Consider the following 18826-nt stretch of genomic DNA (forward strand, 5'->3'; position numbering starts at 1 on the left):
AGCTTTAATTTGATATATGTTTAAAGGACGCAGTATTTCCGGAACATTTTCAAAAATTAAGTTGAAAAAGTTAGTTTTTGTAAAAAAGTTGCAATTTTAAATCCCCCCCCATGAGCAGGTTAAGTGTTAAATTTTCAAAAAAATTATATCAAATGAAAGGAAAATATCTAAGGTTTTAGTTTAAAAAAAAATTATGTTGATTTGTTGATTTTTGAAAAAGTTATGGAAGTTTTAAGAAAAAAAAGTGAAAAAAATGACAAAATTTGTCGATTTTTAAATTTGTAATTTTTTTGGATATTTCCCCCATTTGCGGGGAACGAGGGAAAATTTTTAAATTTTTAAGGGTAATGTCTTCAACTAGATACAATTTGTGATCTTTTGACGTATTGTTAAAAGAAATCGGTCCAGTGAGAGCTGAGAAAAAGTAGTGACAGACACAAAAAAAAATAAAAAAAAAATAAAAAAAAAAATAAACACATCATGGTAAAATTAATACCTTCTCAGCTTCGCATCGAAGCTAAAAACCTTTTTCTAGTTGTTCATTATAAAAATAATTAACTAACCTTTAGAAATAACTTCATGTTTTACTAAATCTAAGTGTTTAACTAATACTTTAGCAACAATCCTAAGTATTTCTTCTACGGGATGGTCACAATTATATTGAATATGACTGTCAATAGTTCTAGAGTTAGTTTTATACATTTTAATAATGATATTTGAGCACTCATCCTAAAATAAAAAGAGGAATATATAACAATTGGTATTTTAATAATTACTTTATTCTTACATAATCTTTTCTGTTACTAAAGTCTAGACCAGATTGGAGAATTTGAGACCAACCTTTAAAATTATTATAACTGTCATTAATAGGACATACGGTAGTAAGACAATGTGAATGAAGACCTAGTAAAAATCCTAAAGTTCTTTCAATGTCTAGTAAAAGAGATTCTGATAAAATGGATGTTATGGGCTAAAAAATACAAATTAAATTTATTTTTCAGAATCTTCAAAATGTTTTAAAATTCTACCTCAACAATATCTTCTTCAGTATCTAAATAATTTCCAACAAAACATGATTGCAAGATCTCATCTGGCATTTCAGTAAGTATATGTTCCATAATTGATGATGAATGTATTAAGTTTGTAAATGAAATAATATCACTAAAAATAAAGTATTCAAGTATTTAAAGTGATAAACTTCAAAATTAAATTTGGTAAATATAGTCACCTTGTGTTTTGAATATCATAAACTTTTTTATTGAAAACAACCCAATGACCTCCATTCCTATTATGGTTTTCTAAATCAGCTTTACGTATTAACAAAACATCTTCAGTGTTTTTGTACCATGTATTACAAGAATAGTCTAAAACCAAAAAATATTTAAAAATATATTAGAAATTAATCATTTCAAGATATCATAAATATATACTTGAAAATTCTGGCCAAGACAAATTATCATCTTCTTCGCGTTCTAAGTTAGTTGTCATTAAATTAAATGAATCTAATGTACTAAGTAGAGGTGAAAATAGACTATACCAATCTAGGTGTCTAAGAAGTAAAGGGTTTTTTTTGTGAACCATGATTAAACTTATTAGAAGTTCCAAGAATAATTTATCTAATATAAAAAATATAATTTAGTTAGTAAACTAGCTTGATTTATTTGACAATTTTACATTACTAACCAAAACCAGTGATACTAATAATTTTGTTAACTATATGATGATGTTTGGAACTACGACCAGCTACTATAGTAGCTAATTTAATAGCTTGACAGTATCGTTTGACAAAATGTTTTAAATATTTCAAAAAAAGTGATTCTGCACATTCAATATATTGATCTAAAATATTTAATAAATAAAAAAAAATAAAAAGAATGTTTATAAACAGTATTGCACACTTATATTTAGTATCAACATTTAAAATTTTATTTAATGAAATTACTCAGGAATGAATTAAAAAATTTTGATGAAAATATTTTAAAATTATAAAATTTTATCAATTTAAAATACAAATAAAAAATAACAATTTTTATCAAATATTTACCTGTTTTATAATTAGATTTAAATTCCTTAGGTTTATACAGAAACATTATAATTAGACGCTGAAAAGTTACAATAAATTTTAAGCTTGGAGACTGATTAAAATTAACTGCAGGCAATCTCATTGTTTGAATTTGAATTGAAATACTTGTAAAATAATTACTGTAAAAATACAAATTGTGAGTAGAGTATTAAGCTCTATAGAGATTTACTTACTTAAGAAGCTGAGAAACAATAAAAAATAAGGAAAAATTTGATTCTTCTAAATTTTGTTTTGAAACTTCAACATTTTTTATTTTTTCACCTTTATACCACAAAAATATTATTTAAATTTAAATTTTATTATTGGTTTGGAGTGAAAACTCAATAACAATAAATATTTATTTATTATTATTAGTTAAATTAGTTATTACCACAATTAAATAAACAAACACATGATCTAACTTTTAGTGAGATGATGTAAATAACAGTATTTAACATAATATTATTAAACATTAAATTGATGCAATAAGAAAGTTAAAAAAATTTAAATTTTATAAAAATAACTGTTATTGAGTTTATACACCAAACTGATAATTAAAAAAATCATTTACTTACTTTCAATAGCACTTTGTATAAATGAATGGAGAATATTATCGCCAAGTAAACTACTTGTTATAAGATTTATCATAAATTCTTGATTTCCACTCATTAGCATATCATCTAAATGATTTAATATGACAAGAAATAGATAATTAATATTAGTAATTAAAATATTACATACTGTTAGGGGATGTCATTGGTTGAAGAATAGTACTCAAAATTTTAGCTCTCTCAATTGGAGTTTGAAATAATATATGCCATCCAACTTCTAATACTTTTTGAGCAGCTACTTTAATTGTATTGATAACTTTAGAATTTGATGCTAATTCAGTAGTAATATGTTGAATACTTAATAATATTTTTGAATTACTCATAAGCCCAACCGTATCAACATTTATATTATTAGAAATAATTAATTGAAACTATAAAAAAATTTATTTGAATGATAATTTTTTAAATTTTAATGTGTTTATTAGAGAATTTACTTGTATAGTAAGTAAATGTAAAATAGTTATCAATACACATTCTTGTTGTTGAGATGGTGGCCAATAAATGTTAAGTTTATACTCTTTGTATTCATTATGTAGAAGTTGTTCCAATGTACTCAAAGTTTGTACTTGTAAATCAGTTACAAATAGTGAACAATTTTCAATATCAAAATTTTCTTTTTCATACCATGCAAAACACTAAAATATTTTAACTATCATTTTGAGAATACAAAGTAACATTCTTAAATTATTATAAACAAAATAAATTACTTGATTTAAACAGCAAATTACTTTATTAACTTTTTTATTAATAAGACATTCTACTGGTCTACAGTCAGTTAAATTGTCATTATCTAGTAAGCCACAGCAATAAACTTGACCAGTATCAGTCAATGCTAAAGTATAATTGTCAGCTAATGATAATGATATTACATTTTTACCTGTTTAAATAATAAATCATTTCAAAAATAGCTTATATGTTTTTAAATCAAATTTCAATTGTTTACCTGTCAAAAATTTTACTTCTTTGGGTCTATTAACTCGATATGAATTATTATGGCCCAATTGGTTATTATGTCCAACACCCCAAGTAAATACATTTTTGACACAATCAATCACTGCATTCATGCCATTATTACAGTATATTGATATTATTTCATAGTCAAAATCGATCATAGTAGGTACTATATTTAATGATTTTTCATCCAATCCTAATAAAAATAAAAATACACCATTGTTCATCAGATTTCAAAAAATTCAATTCAAAATTAAACCATATTTAATATTTTCAGATCTCAGGGTTATTAAAATAATGTGCATAAAAAATTTATTTTAATTTTTAATGTTATAATTTTTTGTCTTGAATTCAAAAATTGATGTTACCAAAATAGAATTTTGGGATTATTAATAATATCTACTAAAAAGTGTTGTTTAATTTTGTTAAAAGGTATGTTTTTGCATTTTAAAAATGTCTATTTACATAAGATGCTATTAAATTTTAAATTTGCTTTTTCTTTTCCAAAAAAATAACCAAAATTTTGAAAAATAGATACAGAATTTAACTTTGGAAATCGACTGCTTCAGAATCCTAATTATATATAATTATACGCTACCCTCTTCATAAATTATTTTTGCTTATATGGTCCATCCATCAAGAGCTATTGTGGCCTTCTCTAAAGAGAAGATGTTTTAATTATAAATACTCCGCGACAGCCAGTTTGTCTGTCACATGAGAAAGGGAGTGCAACTTAAATTACTAAGCTGATCTGATCTTCAGTGAAAGAAGACATTAATGACCAATTTTCAAATAATGATAGTGTGCATCAGGAATTACCTCATTACCAAGTTAATCAAACTATCCTTAGAAATTTAATATAGTTAAAGACCAAAGGTGTATTTATATGCAGGCAATATAGAAAACTGCTTAAAGCAGCATATTTTAAGGGGCAGAAAATATTGAAGACCAACAAAGCGAGTTATTTTTTTACTGTTGTTATGACATATTGACTTCCTAATAATTATCATAATCGTTTTCATTTATTGTGTATTTATAATATGTATATTAATAGATACAAGCAATTTATTTTATGATTTATTAATAAACATAGATTTACTTGAAAAATATTTTTAATTTTTTTTTTTTTTGAGGAAGAACTAATAGTGTTATGGCGAAAATATATAAAAATGAGCCCCCTCTGTAATGAAGAGCAGCAAATTTTTAAATGCTTATAATCGGAAAATATGTAAATACACCCCTGTTAAATACTAACCTTTTTCATTATTACTGTAATCAAATAAAAACACCATGCCTTCTTTAGATAAAGCTAAAGTATTTCTTATAGATGCACCACAAGATATTTTTGTTATACGCCAATCTAAAGAAAATTGAAAATTTATTATTATTTTTAATTAGTGTTGGAGTATTATTATTAGATACTTCTATTTACCTGTTATAGATTTTATTAATTCAGGGGTATAGCAACAGGTATGTGATCCACATTTTATTTTGCCCCACATGTATATCTTACCATCTTCAGTAATAGCAGCACTAAAAATACAAAAATTTGTATGAGAGAAACAAAAACTAAGTATAAAAATATTTATACATAATTACAAATCAAAATATTTTAAAAAGCCCAGCACAGTGAGGTTGTAGCACAGTGGTGACGTGGCATAGTTGGGTGAAGTATAATGATATTAAGTTAAAAATATTAAAAAGAATTTTTTTACAAAAATCATATTTTTTTTATTGATTTAGATACCTGTTTTCACCGTGAAGACAAAATAAAGTCCGAAATTTTTTTTTTTAATATTAAAGTATATTACATAAGCTTTAATTTAAGATATATATAAGTGTCAGTATTTCAGAAATTAAGTTGAAAAAGTTTTACTTTCTATATGCATTTTTAAGATTTGAACCCCCCCTGTATTATGGGAAATGGTCCGATTTAAAATAAAAGTTCGTTGAATAAAAGAGGTATATAAATATTATTTTTCATAAAAAAATTGTATTGATCATACATTTTTCAAAAAGTTATAGCATTTTAAAGTTAAAAATGTAAAATATAAAATCAAGAATTTAAACACAAAAATAACACACGGTAGCTATTTTCACCGTGAAGACAAAATAAAGTCCGAAATTTTTTTTTTATATTAAAGTATATTACATTAGCTTTAAATTAAGATATATATAAAAGTGTCAGACTTTCCGTAACACTTTCAAAAGTTAATTTTTTGTGAAAAGGTTGTCATTTTGAATCCCACTGTGGGCAGGTTAAGATCAAATTTAAAAAAAAAAAATTATATTGATTTGTTCATTTTTGAAAAAGTTATGACAGTTTTAAGTAAAAAAAATAAAACACATCATAGTAAAATTAATATCTTCTCAGCTTCACATCTAAGCTAATAAAGCCATGTGGACAGTTTTTATAAGAAGATGGTCAAGTAAAAAACTATAATTTTCCGTTAGACTAAAATATTATTATACATTATTATATTTGAATATTAATATACACATTTTTTTTATGTGATAGTAAAAGTGACTTTTCAAATTCAAATCACAATAAAAATATAACTGAATGCAGTAAAGATTTTCTAATAAAATTTATAAATAAGCTAAAATTACAAGATTTGACTTGATCACCTTTTCAAAAAAACTGTATTTATAATTTTGAATTAATTAATTTTAAAGAGTTTATAATAGTATAAATTTTTTCCTTAACACAAAATATTTTTTTATATATGTATATGTTAATTCTAATGTCAGCCATACATAAAGCTAACTATGTATTTTAACTCAACTAATTTGATTATCATATAAAACAAAGAAAAACATTGATTTTAAATATTTTAACAATAATTATACATTTTTGAACTAACAAAAATCAATTTACCTAAAATCTTTACCACATGACACCATTTCAATTTTAGGAAGATTTAAAATTTGTTCAGGCAATGTAATTGTTGAATACTTTTGACCATGTCCAAGAGCACCAAACTCATTTATACCCCATGAATAAAGCTCTCCCTTTTTAGTAATAGCCATAAAGGTTTCATCATAAGCATCAATTGATTTGATAGGAACATTTAATAACTGTTTTTCTTCAAAATTCTAAAAAATAAAAATAATAATTATTATTCTTAAAAATAAGTTATTTATAATTATTAATACAAAATTACCGTTGAATCAGAAGAATAACTAATAAAATGTAGAGTGCCATGAGAGGTAAGAGCTAAGATTTCATTTCTTGATCCAACAACGGAAACTATAGACAGTTGTTCTAATGCAGAAATTACTTTCTTTTTAGTTTCAGAATGGAAAGGTTTACCCCAATATTGTACAAAAATTTTGACATTTTTAGTTTCTTTAGCATTCTATAGTAGTACGACTTTTAAATATAATTTTATAAAAACAATAACTTAAAAAATCTTATAATTACTTGATTATTCAAAAAAACAGAAGCAATTTGATCTAATAAAGCTAAAACTGTTACAGCAGTGTGTTTCATATCACTAGGTTCTGGATCTAAAGAACAGCCGTATAATCTTAAAAAACTTTTAGTAACCATAGCCTAGAAAAAACTTATACTGATAAAATTACATCTAGTAAAAAATGAATTTTTTAATTTTCTCATTACTAACATAGTCATTGTATTCTTCATTAATATTAGTGTCTTTTTGAAGTTTTTTTACAAACCAATTCAAACGTCTAACTGTAACTGTTACCGAGTTACATAAATATGCACTGAAAAACCTACATTCAGAAAAAAAAAAAGTATTAAAACAACAAAACTTTTAAATAAAATAACTGTTTTTACTTATTGCAAGATGATCCTAAATCAAAAAACATAAGAACACATTGTAATAACTGACATAAGGACTTTCTTTGAATGCCTAATTCTAATGAGAGGCATAAAGCTAATTGGCGGTCTATATCAGGAATTTGGTTGGCATTAATGATTTTTGGATCAGACAAAGTAACATTTCTAAAAAGAAAATCAATTATTTTCTAGTGTTAAATAATAAATATAAATTATTTTGAATACCCATTCACAACTTGAAAAAGGAACTTTGTTGATCTCTCCAAAGTTTCAATCCAATACTTGGGTATACTATTTTTATTAATAAGATACTGTTCAGGAACACTTTGTAATGAAGATAATGATTCTTTTAACATTTGTGTACACAAATCTGAATTGTTTCCTGATCGCCATGTACTGACTAGGAATCCAAATGAAAAATTCAATGCTGTCTGTGTACCAATTTTAGCAAACAAAGAATTTTTTTCTTCGTCTTTATTGTTCCTAAAAATGTATATACATGTTGATAATATAAAGATTAAAGTTTCATAAACACAAAAATTTGATTGTTTTATAAATTAAATACCTTATTTAATAAATTATTTTTTTATATTTAATAATCGTGATCTTATTTTATCCATTTTAATATATAAAGTGTTAAATAATTATCATATTATTTTAAAAGATAGCTTCTAACTCCTATAAGTTTTTATAATATCAAATTTATAGGTTTATAAAAATGTTTAAACTTGATGGAGAAGCCTTAAATTTTGTCATTTAGGCCCTTTGCTGCCATCACTAAATTTTTCCACAACTCTCTATTAAACACATAGTTTAGATCTTCATGTCAATTTGGTCTCAACTCTTGCATGTCTCTTTTGACTACGTCTATCCACTGTTACTTTAGTTTACTAAATAGTCTTTTCCTGTTTAAGTTGGAAGTAAATAAAAGTCATACCTTCCTAACCTACGCAGATGATAGTGGACAAGTTTGTCTCTACAACGCCTAGAGTCATGAGTTTTAATCCTGTACTATGCCTTTTTTTCAATCAATTTTCAATATACTTTCTATGACTGACGTCAATTTACGGCAACTGTGATACTAGGAAAACCAAAGAGAAACTATATACATAGTATATAGTTTCTCTAGTGTAGACTAGTTGTGTCTTATGCATGTTGTACCTAGTTTACAATAGCAAGGATTAGGAATAGACTCAATATCTTTGAAAGCAAGGTGTTAAGGAATATTTGTGGAACTGTTTATAACCCTGAAACTCAAATATGAGAATAATATCAAACGAAAAAGTACAACAATTATATGAAAAAGAAAGTATAGTACAATTTGTAAAAGGCACAAGATTGAAGTGGGCAGTTCATATCTGGAAATCTGATTACATTATTGTAAAAATTGTACTCATATTTAGAAGTTTAAAAAATATTATTTTTCAAATGTTTATAATGATTTAATTGTTTAATTATTGGTAATTTACAAATTAGTAAATATCTAAAAAAACTAGATGAGGTGGATAAAATCTGAAGCCAGATTAGAATTAGCATCAAAATTCCTTATAAGAATTCTCCTAAATATTATACACAGTAAAAATTTTTTCATTAATTGTTGTCCAATTTTATTACTTTAATTGGCATTTTATATTAATAAATATTGAAACTTTTAATTTTTATTTTATGTTTATTAATGAAGTGACAATTTTGACATTTGGACTATTTAATTAGTCAAATTACTAAAAAAATAAGATTAAGTCCTATTTCAAACAATTTGTCACTTACCATAAAAAAAGATTTATAAAACTTGCTTGTTTGCCATAAAGTTAAAATATTCCAATTCCCTGACTTAAAAATGAGTAATTTTTTAGTGAATTCAAAAAATTTCATTTCAATCATATAGAGCATAAACAAAAAAACTCACACTATAATTTTTAACATATAAAAGTTCTATATAAATAAATGAGTAATGGGGGTTAAATCTTTTACCTCTCAATAACATAATCTAAATATATGATGGTTAAATATATTTTCAAAAATTGTAGGCAAATTTCTACAAAATCTTTAACTTTCCTTTAATATATCAAGCCATTTTAAAATCCTCTGATATATCTAGGATTTTTAAACTTATGGCAACCATGATTTGTTAACTTCAATGTGCACAGAAAATTTTTTACTGTTTAAATTTAACAATTTTAAATTATGTTTTAGCATACATACCTTTTTATAATTTCAGTATTAGTAATGTTTTTTGATATTGCATTTAAACTGTTATGTGGTTCTGTTTTAAATTGAAAAAATAAATCTCGATAAAAAGCTCCAAAATAACGAGAAGCAATTGTCATTCGTAGTTGAGTTCGATTAAAAAATAAGGTTGAATAGCAAATATTTTCACAAAGTTTTCTTTGTTCAGCAGTTAAATGTGTGATCAATGAAATTATATCATCTTCATCTAGAATAAATAGATAAAGCTCTAATGAATAGCCAGAATATTTGAAAACTAAAATTATAGAACAAGATGATCAGTCTATTAGGATTAATATATTAACAAATTGCTTTACTAATATTTAATTTTTAGCTTCGATGCGAAGCTGAGAAGGTATTGGTTTTACTATGAAGTGTTTTTTTTTGTCTGTTACCACTTTTCTGAGCTCTCACCAAACTGATTTTTTTCAAAGATACGTCAATAAATCACAAATCGTATCTAGTTGAAGACATTACCCTCAAAAATTTAAAAATTTCCCTCGTTTCCCGTAAATGGGCGAAACCTCCAAAAAAATTACAAATTTAAAAATCGCTAATTTTCGAAATTTTTTCAAATTAAAATTGCCATAACCTTTCTAAAAATAACCAAATCAATATAATTTTTTTTCTATAGATACATGATATCATTACCTTTCATTTGGTATATTTTTTTTATAAATCTGACCCTTTACCTGCCCATAGGGGGGATTTAAAATGACAACTTTTTCAACTTTACTTTTATTTTTTACATTTTTAACTTTATAATGCTATGACATATTGAAAAGTGTATGGATCAACATTATTTTTTTATGAGAAATAATATTTTTTAATAATCCCTTTTTCATTCGACATACTTTATCTTAATTAGGGTATTAATAATGAACTAGCAGATCATGTAGCTTTTGGAATAATCCACTAATTTTTTAAAATTAAACACTATCTAAAGATTTGCATCAAAGCGTTTTTTTTTATAGTGATTTTAATCACTGTCAGATATCATTATACTTGATCCAACTATGCTACGTCACCACTGTGCCGCACCCCCTGTGCTGGGTTTTTTTTATTGTAATCATATACTTAACATAAAAACTAATTGCTTACCTTTGATGATTAATTCAAATCATTAATGTACCTCTTATAGTATTTCATATTTCAAAAGAAATGTTGAGTGTTACCCTTCTTTTTTGCTTTACAATAGTTCTAGCTATAGCCCTAATCATCTTTTCATTTAGATCTGATAATATTAAAAATTCTAAATTCTAAAAGTTGAATGAGACAATAGAACAATGTCTATCTAATTAAAAGTATGATCGAAAAGTTTATTTTTACAAAATATTAATATTGTAAGGCATGAATTTAGAATATTTTCAAGAGAAGAACACAAAAAATATTTAAGATGTCAAAATCATTTTTTTGCCAGATTTATCCAAAGGTAATTTCTCCTATTTTAGTAGGCCAAGATGGTTATAGGAGAGGGCGAGTGTCCTCCCAAAGATTGGTCACTGAATTTTATAGTATCTATTTAATAAAACTGTTATATTATTTGTGTTTTTTAAAATAAACTACATATTTGAGGATTTATATTTTGTAACTATTACTACAAAATTCAATTACAAATTAAAAGATTTAGTTAAATTTTAAATGATAGATTTATGTTTAAAATTATAAACTCAGTTATTTTCCTAAAAATTGAAATGTAAAATATAAAATGGTAACAAAAATTCTTACTACAATTTGATTTCCACACAATTGACTCAAAGAGTTGCTTAGAACTATGCATTTCATATACATTATTAGAATGACATAAGACACAAGTGTCTAATTTATCTTCTTCTTCTATACAGCAATTAGGAGCCCAAAGACCAATTTTATCATTACACAAATATTCTAAAAAATTTTAATATTTTTTCAGTAATTTAATATTTTAAATATATATATATTTAATGTAAATAACCTATTTTTTGTTTTGTATTATTGTTATCTGTGTTAATGGGAACTAGTTCAGAATCTTCTATCATTTCATTCCAGTAGTTATTAAGACAGTGTTCATCCAATGCCTCGTGAAGTTCTACTTTCAACCATTTTTTATCATGAAAAGTGTTTTGTTTAATAGAGAATTCTACTTTAGTACTCATTTAAATATTTTTATTTATGTTAAAATTAATTATTGTGATTTAAGTAGTAAGGGTAATATAGTTAATTTTAAATAAATTCATATTGTAAACTAAATTTCTAAAATGTATTAATCTGCTATCAATTCAAACTTATTTTAATAAAATTTAATAAACTCAAATTAATTCAAACCATTAACTCTAAATTTTATACAATTAAATTGTTAGATCAGGTCAAGTAAAATATAAAAACGTTTTATTCCTATGTTTTTATATACAATAAATTATAACATAAACATTTTCTTCATTCAAAATTTTCTATAAGATGTCCAGTGCAAAATGTAACATATTCTAAACATTTAATATTTTAAATTTGTTATCAATAATTATATGTTTACATTTTTGTTATCATTATACAGTTATTGATCAAATATTACCGGCAGCATATTAACATTCTGCACACGAAATGTAACCCAGCAATAAATTCGCCTCTCTGATTGGCTACACATTATTTATTATAACAGTTGATATCAGTGAATTATTATTATTAATAGTAGTAGTATATTAATTAGAGGTGGAATTTTTGACTCACTGATATGAATCAGTTCACTCAAATGAGTTGACTCATTGAGTCAACTCCAATTCCCAAATCTTTAAAGACGCGATTCTGATCTGTGAGTTGTAGAAGTTTGTGGAACGCGAATTACAACTCGAAAGGCATACTAATATCAAATATGAATTATTGTTTTACACAAATGTGAATAATAATTTATTTTACTCATTGTAAATAATTATTATTTATTAACTACTATCGTAAAATGAAATGTAATATTGCTATCAATAATTTTTTATTCATTAATTGTTTATATATATTGGAATTAAATTAAAGTGCGAAAGAAATGAGAATCAAATTCAAATTGTATGTACATTATGGAAAAAGTAGTTGGTTATATATTAATAATTTTATGAGATAATGGGCCTCAAACCCTGATTTTTACCTATAAGATCGTTGAGCTAATTTTAAGTTAAAAGTTCTAATCATTCAATAATTTGATTCCTTTTTTCTTCTGTTAAAATTTTAGATTCTCAATACATACCCACAAAAAGTAATTTATTTGGTTATTTGATATTTATAAAATATTTTTCTATTAAATTGTTTAATATTTTTACTAATTATATTTAAATTTGTTAAGTATTATTGAAATAAAGAGTAAATTTAAAATAAAAAAAAAAACTATTTTTTTATTATTAACATCAGATTTATTTATGTGTTAAATTAGGTATACAAATAAAATGTAGGTATTATCAATGTTTAATGTTTAGTGCATGCAGTGGGAAAAATTGGTCTCTTCTCTCATATTTTTCAAAATTTTCTTGTATGCAATTACAGGTCTATTCTTGAATGAATATTGTTCTAATAACTGACATATTATGTATAACCTAGTCTCATTTATTTAAAATTTTACTCATTGTGTAAACACTGTTTCCTGTAATCACAATAAATCTTGTGCATAAAATCAAAAATTGTGAAACACTATTTAATTTACAAAGGTATTTTATTTCATTTTAAAATAAGTAAATCAAGTGTTATTTGAGATTTTTTCAACTTGAAGCAGATAATATTCATGTAAAGTGTGGACTTTGTCGTATAAAATTAAAAAATAATCATTCTTCGACTTCAAATTTAATTAGACATATTATATTTAAGCATCCATTAGTAAATTTAATAAATAGAAAGACTCATGTAATAGAAGACACGATTGATGACCTAAATATTGCTCCATCAACTTCTACTTCTGTAAGTTAAATCTATATATCACAATTCACATGATTCAAAATTTATTGATAAGACGTTCTAAACTAAATTCAATTCTTAGTAATCCACACCGAGTCACAGTACTATGGCATACTGATTCAGCTCATTCAGTACACCTAAAAGAGTCAACTCTTTGAGTTGATATCCCTAATATCTAGAAAACATTAATATTATAAATTATTTATAAATATATTATTTAAAAAATGTAGTAACAGAAATAAATTAGTGCGATTTTGCATTAGGCGTACAGTTAGTTATGTTTTGAAGTATATTTCTTGGTTTCTTCTTAGGGCAATTGTTTTCTGAAATTGCTGGTCTACCTAAAAATAAAAGTAACATTGTATTTTGTTTAATTGACAAATGGTATTTATAAATTATACTTACCTGCCAATAGACGTTTGCTTCCTTTTGTTATGCCTGGTTTCCTCCTAGAAATAGTGGTTGGCTGAACTCTTATTGTTGTACCATCTCTTAGTCTTAAAGATAAAGAGGTTCCTCCAGCAGTGGCTAAAAATGTGTTGAACTGCCCTTCTGATTTTATTTTTTTTAATCTATTTTTAAATTTTAGTACATTTTTATAGATTGATCCTCCATACTTAGTATTAATATTCAACAAAATTTGATTGATTTCTTCTATTATTGACAAACAAGTCTCTTCTTAAATAGTACTTTTTTCTTCAACCATATTGCCAAAGATGCTATTTTCATTAATATTGTTTTCTATATTTTCTATTACATTTACTGGTTTAAATTTAACTTCTTCAACTGTCAATGCATTTTTATGAATAACCTCTAATGGTTAAAGACCTTCATAAAATGATTTATTTGGTGCTTAGTGCTAATTGTGCAATTGAATGTTTATCCTCTATTGTAACAGGAGGGAAATTAACTCCAACTTTATTAAAAAACGTGTACACAATACCTTAATGTTTACAAAACTATTCATACATTCCAGCTGTACATGAACAAGTACCTATAGATGGCATAACATAATACATCAACTATTTATTTTTTTGACTTGGTACATAGTATTCTTCATTATCCAATTTAATATCTTCTTGGGACACATAATCAGTTAATTTTATAATTTTTTCAACAAAATTACGAACAGTTGCATTTTTATTATTTGAAAAGTCGAGAAATTTTTTTTTAATAATGTTCCAAATTGGTACAACAAAAATCAATAATTGAAATAACATTGTAATCTTTAACTTTACTTAATATATTTTCCTTAAAAATTCTCACTGAACTTCACTAAAGTTATTAATACAGTGGCCTCTATTTATGTGATCTCTCCATGATAAACACCAACACTCTTTATGATTCCAGCGAAATGTATTAATATAATTTTGCCACTTACAATACATTTTCCTTTCTTCAAGAGTGATTTGGTAAGCAGCATGAGCTTCTTCAATAGTTTAAGCATATAAAATATTTCTAAAAGCATGCATGAAAAGTTGTCTATGCTCTTTTATTATTTCATTTTTACCATCCCACAACCATCTCCAAACTGCTTGTAAAACAAGAAATATACAAAGAAGTGATTTTGAATGAGGCAAAGTTTTATTTAAGGCATTTATATCTGAATCAGAGTTATCAGTTAGAAATATAGTTTGACCTTTTCCACCACCAAAAGCATTGTCTAAATTTTTTTTTAATTTATTGAAAACCAGCTGAATATGACTCTTCACTTTATTCTTTTGTTATAAGTACATCTAAAGGAGTTGCACCAGAAACATAAGGAGTGAGTAAAAAAGTTATACAATGATTTTCTGGATCACATGAGCTTGTAGAATCAACAAAAACTATGTCCATGACTAGAGGCAAATCATGAGCTCTTAACATAATAGGAGTCAGTATTAGTACAGCAAAAGGGTTTTCTTGAAAATATATTGATATTCCATTTTCACTATATATTTTTTTTTCATTTAATTTTTGTAAAAATTATTCAATTAAAAATGTATCAGTAATATTAAAATAAAAATTATGTAAAAATGTAATAGTAATATTTTTTAACACTATTTATAATTCAGTGGTGTTCAAGTAAAATGGTATAAGTGTAAAATTGTGACTTCTGGGAAATTTAATTTAAAACTTATATTTAATTTCATTTTTCAACGGGTGAATATTGCATGTTAAAAATATCATATGACTAAAAATGATTAAATAAGTAAACTATATATTTTATATTAATTTAAAACTTAAAAAAATGTATTTATTTTTAAAATTACTTAATTACATAATTTTAAAATTTTGTACTTTTATTTTATAGATACATTATACATACAAACAGAATAGCTTCAGTTATAGTCATTTCATCATTAAAATATACTTCAAAATTTTCTCTGAGAAAAGCATTTAAGCATTTTAAAGCTTCTGCTATATTTATGTTGTAATTGTGTTCATTAAAAATTATAAAAACACCTAATAATTTTTCCTGTCCATACATAAAATAGTCAATATAATGATACAACTACATTTCAAAAAATGAAAAAACTACTTTTTATCTTTTTCAAAATTTATAAGTATTTTTTTCAATGCTAACTTTAAAATTTAAAGTTAGTGTAATACTAACTAATGTAAAACTGTCTAAATTTTGATTTAACTTTAATTGTATTGTTTCCTTAAATGGGTTATACAAAGTAGTGTTTAAAAATATGTAAAATAGTGTAGTAATCAATTTCAAATATTATTAAAATAGTTAAAGAAAAGTCTATTATATTTTCTACATTATGTTTGTATATACTAACTTTAATGTAGAGATCAGTTTTTCTAGTTAAACAGAATCTAGTTTTACCACAACTTTTATTTTGGCTTTACACTTAGTGTTTTTAGATTGTCCTCTTTTATTGTGTTCTTTGTCAACTTTATGGTAAGAGCTATGGTGACATATAAATAATTTTCTATGAAACAGTTATAAAATATTATATTAGTGTTAATTAATTATTGTATTAAACATAATTCAAAAAAACAATATATTTACTAACTTGCACTGAATGTAAGTTCCACTTGGAACAGAAGAACGGACATTCCATTTAGTATTAGTATTTAAAGAAAACTCATAAATCCAATTACTAATAATCAGTAAATCTAAAATATTTGACCTAACCAATGTATATTTTTGTTAGATTCAACAATTTTATTGTTAAATAACAAAGGAAGGTTTTCAGAACTTATAACTGGATTCACTTTACATACAAATATAAAGAGAATATTGCTAATAAATAATACAATTATAATAAATAATAATATATGAGAATATTCAAATATGTGCATCAAATGATTTTACTTAAAGTATTTATGTGTAAAAAGTTAATCAAAGAACTCATACAAATATTTGTCCATTANAAGAGCTATGGTGACATATAAATAATTTTCTATGAAACAGTTATAAAATATTATATTAGTGTTAATTAATTATTGTATTAAACATAATTCAAAAAAACAATATATTTACTAACTTGCACTGAATGTAAGTTCCACTTGGAACAGAAGAACGGACATTCCATTTAGTATTAGTATTTAAAGAAAACTCATAAATCCAATTACTAATAATCAGTAAATCTAAAATATTTGACCTAACCAATGTATATTTTTGTTAGATTCAACAATTTTATTGTTAAATAACAAAGGAAGGTTTTCAGAACTTATAACTGGATTCACTTTACATACAAATATAAAGAGAATATTGCTAATAAATAATAATATATGAGAATATTCAGATATGTGCATCAAATGATTTTACTTAAAGTATTTATGTGTAAAAAGTTAATCAAAGAACTCATACAAATATTTGTCCATTATTTAAAACATAACTTTTAATCTTCTTTCAAAACAATTATGAATTAAGGCGGCAAAATTCAAACTGTTATCATAAATAATGTCAGAGAGGCGAATTTATTGCTGGGTTATATTTTGTGTGCAGAATGTTAATATACTTACCGACAAATATTTAATATAACACTATTAGATATAAACATTGATCCAAGAATACAGATAATTTTGTTGTTTTATTTTGTTTAATTTTGGGTTATTTTTAGATATTACTTGAACAAAAATTTTTTTTCAATTTTGATTTATAGGAATTAGCAACATTGAAAAGTACTTCAAAATATACGACATTGACAAAAAATTTCCCTTGTTTTACGTACAGATCCTAAACTCAGGTTCATCAAAATAAAGGGCCATTTTCATAACGTTTAATATATAATGATTTAAATAAATAAAATACATAAAATGAAAATCTGTTAAGTGTAATTAATTGTCAGAGTATGATATTGTAGAATATCATATTTCAATAGTCGAAAAATGAATAGGTAGTTACCATTTAAATTTAATAATTCATTAATTAATTTAGATAGTTAATACTCGTATTTAAAAGTTTTCATACACGTAGTTAACAGGTCTTGATGGGTATAAAAATAATACTTAAATGATTTCGCTAGGCTAAAGCTATCGATCCCATAAATTCAAAATATAATTATTTTTATAATTATCACAAACATTTAATAGTTGTATATAATGAAAAAAATAATTTAGTAACGTTAATTCTTAAAATATAATTTTTAGGTAGGAAGCAGGAATATTACGTTTTAAAATACTAAAAATGTCAAAATTTACATTTGTCAAAAACATGTTTCTTAACAACCCTGGGAGAAAGAAATTTTCATTTTATAAAAGTTAGGACTCGGTTGATTTATAGATAAACAAATATAGTTTAAAAAAACTAAAAAACACGCTTTTAAAGAACATCGAACTAAAAAGTTAAAAATAATTTTTATAATAAGCTTAAAACAATAATGTAGGAAAAGTACTAGTATTATTGTGATAAAAGCGTCGGGCGCTCAATATACGAAAAATATGGCACAAAGCACCCACGCTATCACAATAATACTAGTACTTTTCCTACATTATTGTTTTAAGCTTATTATAAAAATTATTTTTAACTTTTTAGTTCGATGTTCTTTAAAAGCGTGTTTTTTAGTTTTTTTAAACTATATTTATTTTTCACTTTTTAGTTACATGTTATGATAGTAGTTACTATCAATATCATGGTTGTAACGGGTAAAGGGGAATCAGGGTTCGATTCCGGAGAGGGAGTCTGAGAAACGGCTACCACATCCAAGGAAAGCAGCAGGCGCGCAACGTGGAGGTAGTGACGTAAAATGACGATACGGGAATCATCCTTTGTAATCGGAATAAATACCCTATATATCTCTTAATGAGAATAAAGCGTATTAATAT

General features: G+C 24.5%; 1 protein-coding gene and 1 long non-coding RNA gene across 2 annotated transcripts in view; both read right to left on the reverse strand.

Annotated features, from left to right (window-relative positions):
* LOC126895053 (E3 ubiquitin-protein ligase HERC2) overlaps window positions 1-12188 on the reverse strand; it is a 44205-nt gene extending 32017 nt beyond the window's left edge. Inside the window, exons 1-24 of the mRNA XM_050666513.1 lie at window positions 11610-12188; window positions 11384-11542; window positions 9632-9863; window positions 7655-7912; window positions 7427-7594; window positions 7251-7362; window positions 7049-7180; window positions 6789-6983; window positions 6503-6720; window positions 5057-5157; window positions 4880-4984; window positions 3617-3820; window positions 3381-3550; window positions 3108-3308; window positions 2804-3044; window positions 2638-2742; window positions 2257-2344; window positions 2045-2202; window positions 1684-1839; window positions 1431-1616; window positions 1229-1364; window positions 1029-1161; window positions 788-970; window positions 564-729 (exon numbers count right to left, since the gene is read on the reverse strand). Coding sequence (XP_050522470.1) covers window positions 564-729; window positions 788-970; window positions 1029-1161; window positions 1229-1364; window positions 1431-1616; window positions 1684-1839; window positions 2045-2202; window positions 2257-2344; window positions 2638-2742; window positions 2804-3044; window positions 3108-3308; window positions 3381-3550; window positions 3617-3820; window positions 4880-4984; window positions 5057-5157; window positions 6503-6720; window positions 6789-6983; window positions 7049-7180; window positions 7251-7362; window positions 7427-7594; window positions 7655-7912; window positions 9632-9863; window positions 11384-11542; window positions 11610-11790 — 3988 coding nt within the window. The 5' untranslated portion in view covers window positions 11791-12188. The remainder of the gene's footprint in view (window positions 1-563; window positions 730-787; window positions 971-1028; window positions 1162-1228; window positions 1365-1430; window positions 1617-1683; window positions 1840-2044; window positions 2203-2256; window positions 2345-2637; window positions 2743-2803; window positions 3045-3107; window positions 3309-3380; window positions 3551-3616; window positions 3821-4879; window positions 4985-5056; window positions 5158-6502; window positions 6721-6788; window positions 6984-7048; window positions 7181-7250; window positions 7363-7426; window positions 7595-7654; window positions 7913-9631; window positions 9864-11383; window positions 11543-11609) is intronic.
* An 813-nt stretch (window positions 12189-13001) lies between these two features.
* Window positions 13002-16867, reverse strand: LOC126895067 (uncharacterized). Its single transcript, XR_007701586.1, has 4 exons — window positions 16333-16867; window positions 15870-16019; window positions 13967-15491; window positions 13002-13902 (listed from the first exon to the last, which is right to left on the reverse strand). It is a non-coding gene; the product is annotated as an uncharacterized LOC126895067 (long non-coding RNA).
* Between the last annotated feature and the right edge of the window lie 1959 nt (window positions 16868-18826).

This window comes from Daktulosphaira vitifoliae, unplaced genomic scaffold (genome assembly GCF_025091365.1).
Source record: "Daktulosphaira vitifoliae isolate Bord-2020 unplaced genomic scaffold, ASM2509136v1 Scaffold_1, whole genome shotgun sequence".
In the NCBI taxonomy this organism is placed as follows: Eukaryota; Metazoa; Arthropoda; class Insecta; order Hemiptera; family Phylloxeridae; genus Daktulosphaira; species Daktulosphaira vitifoliae.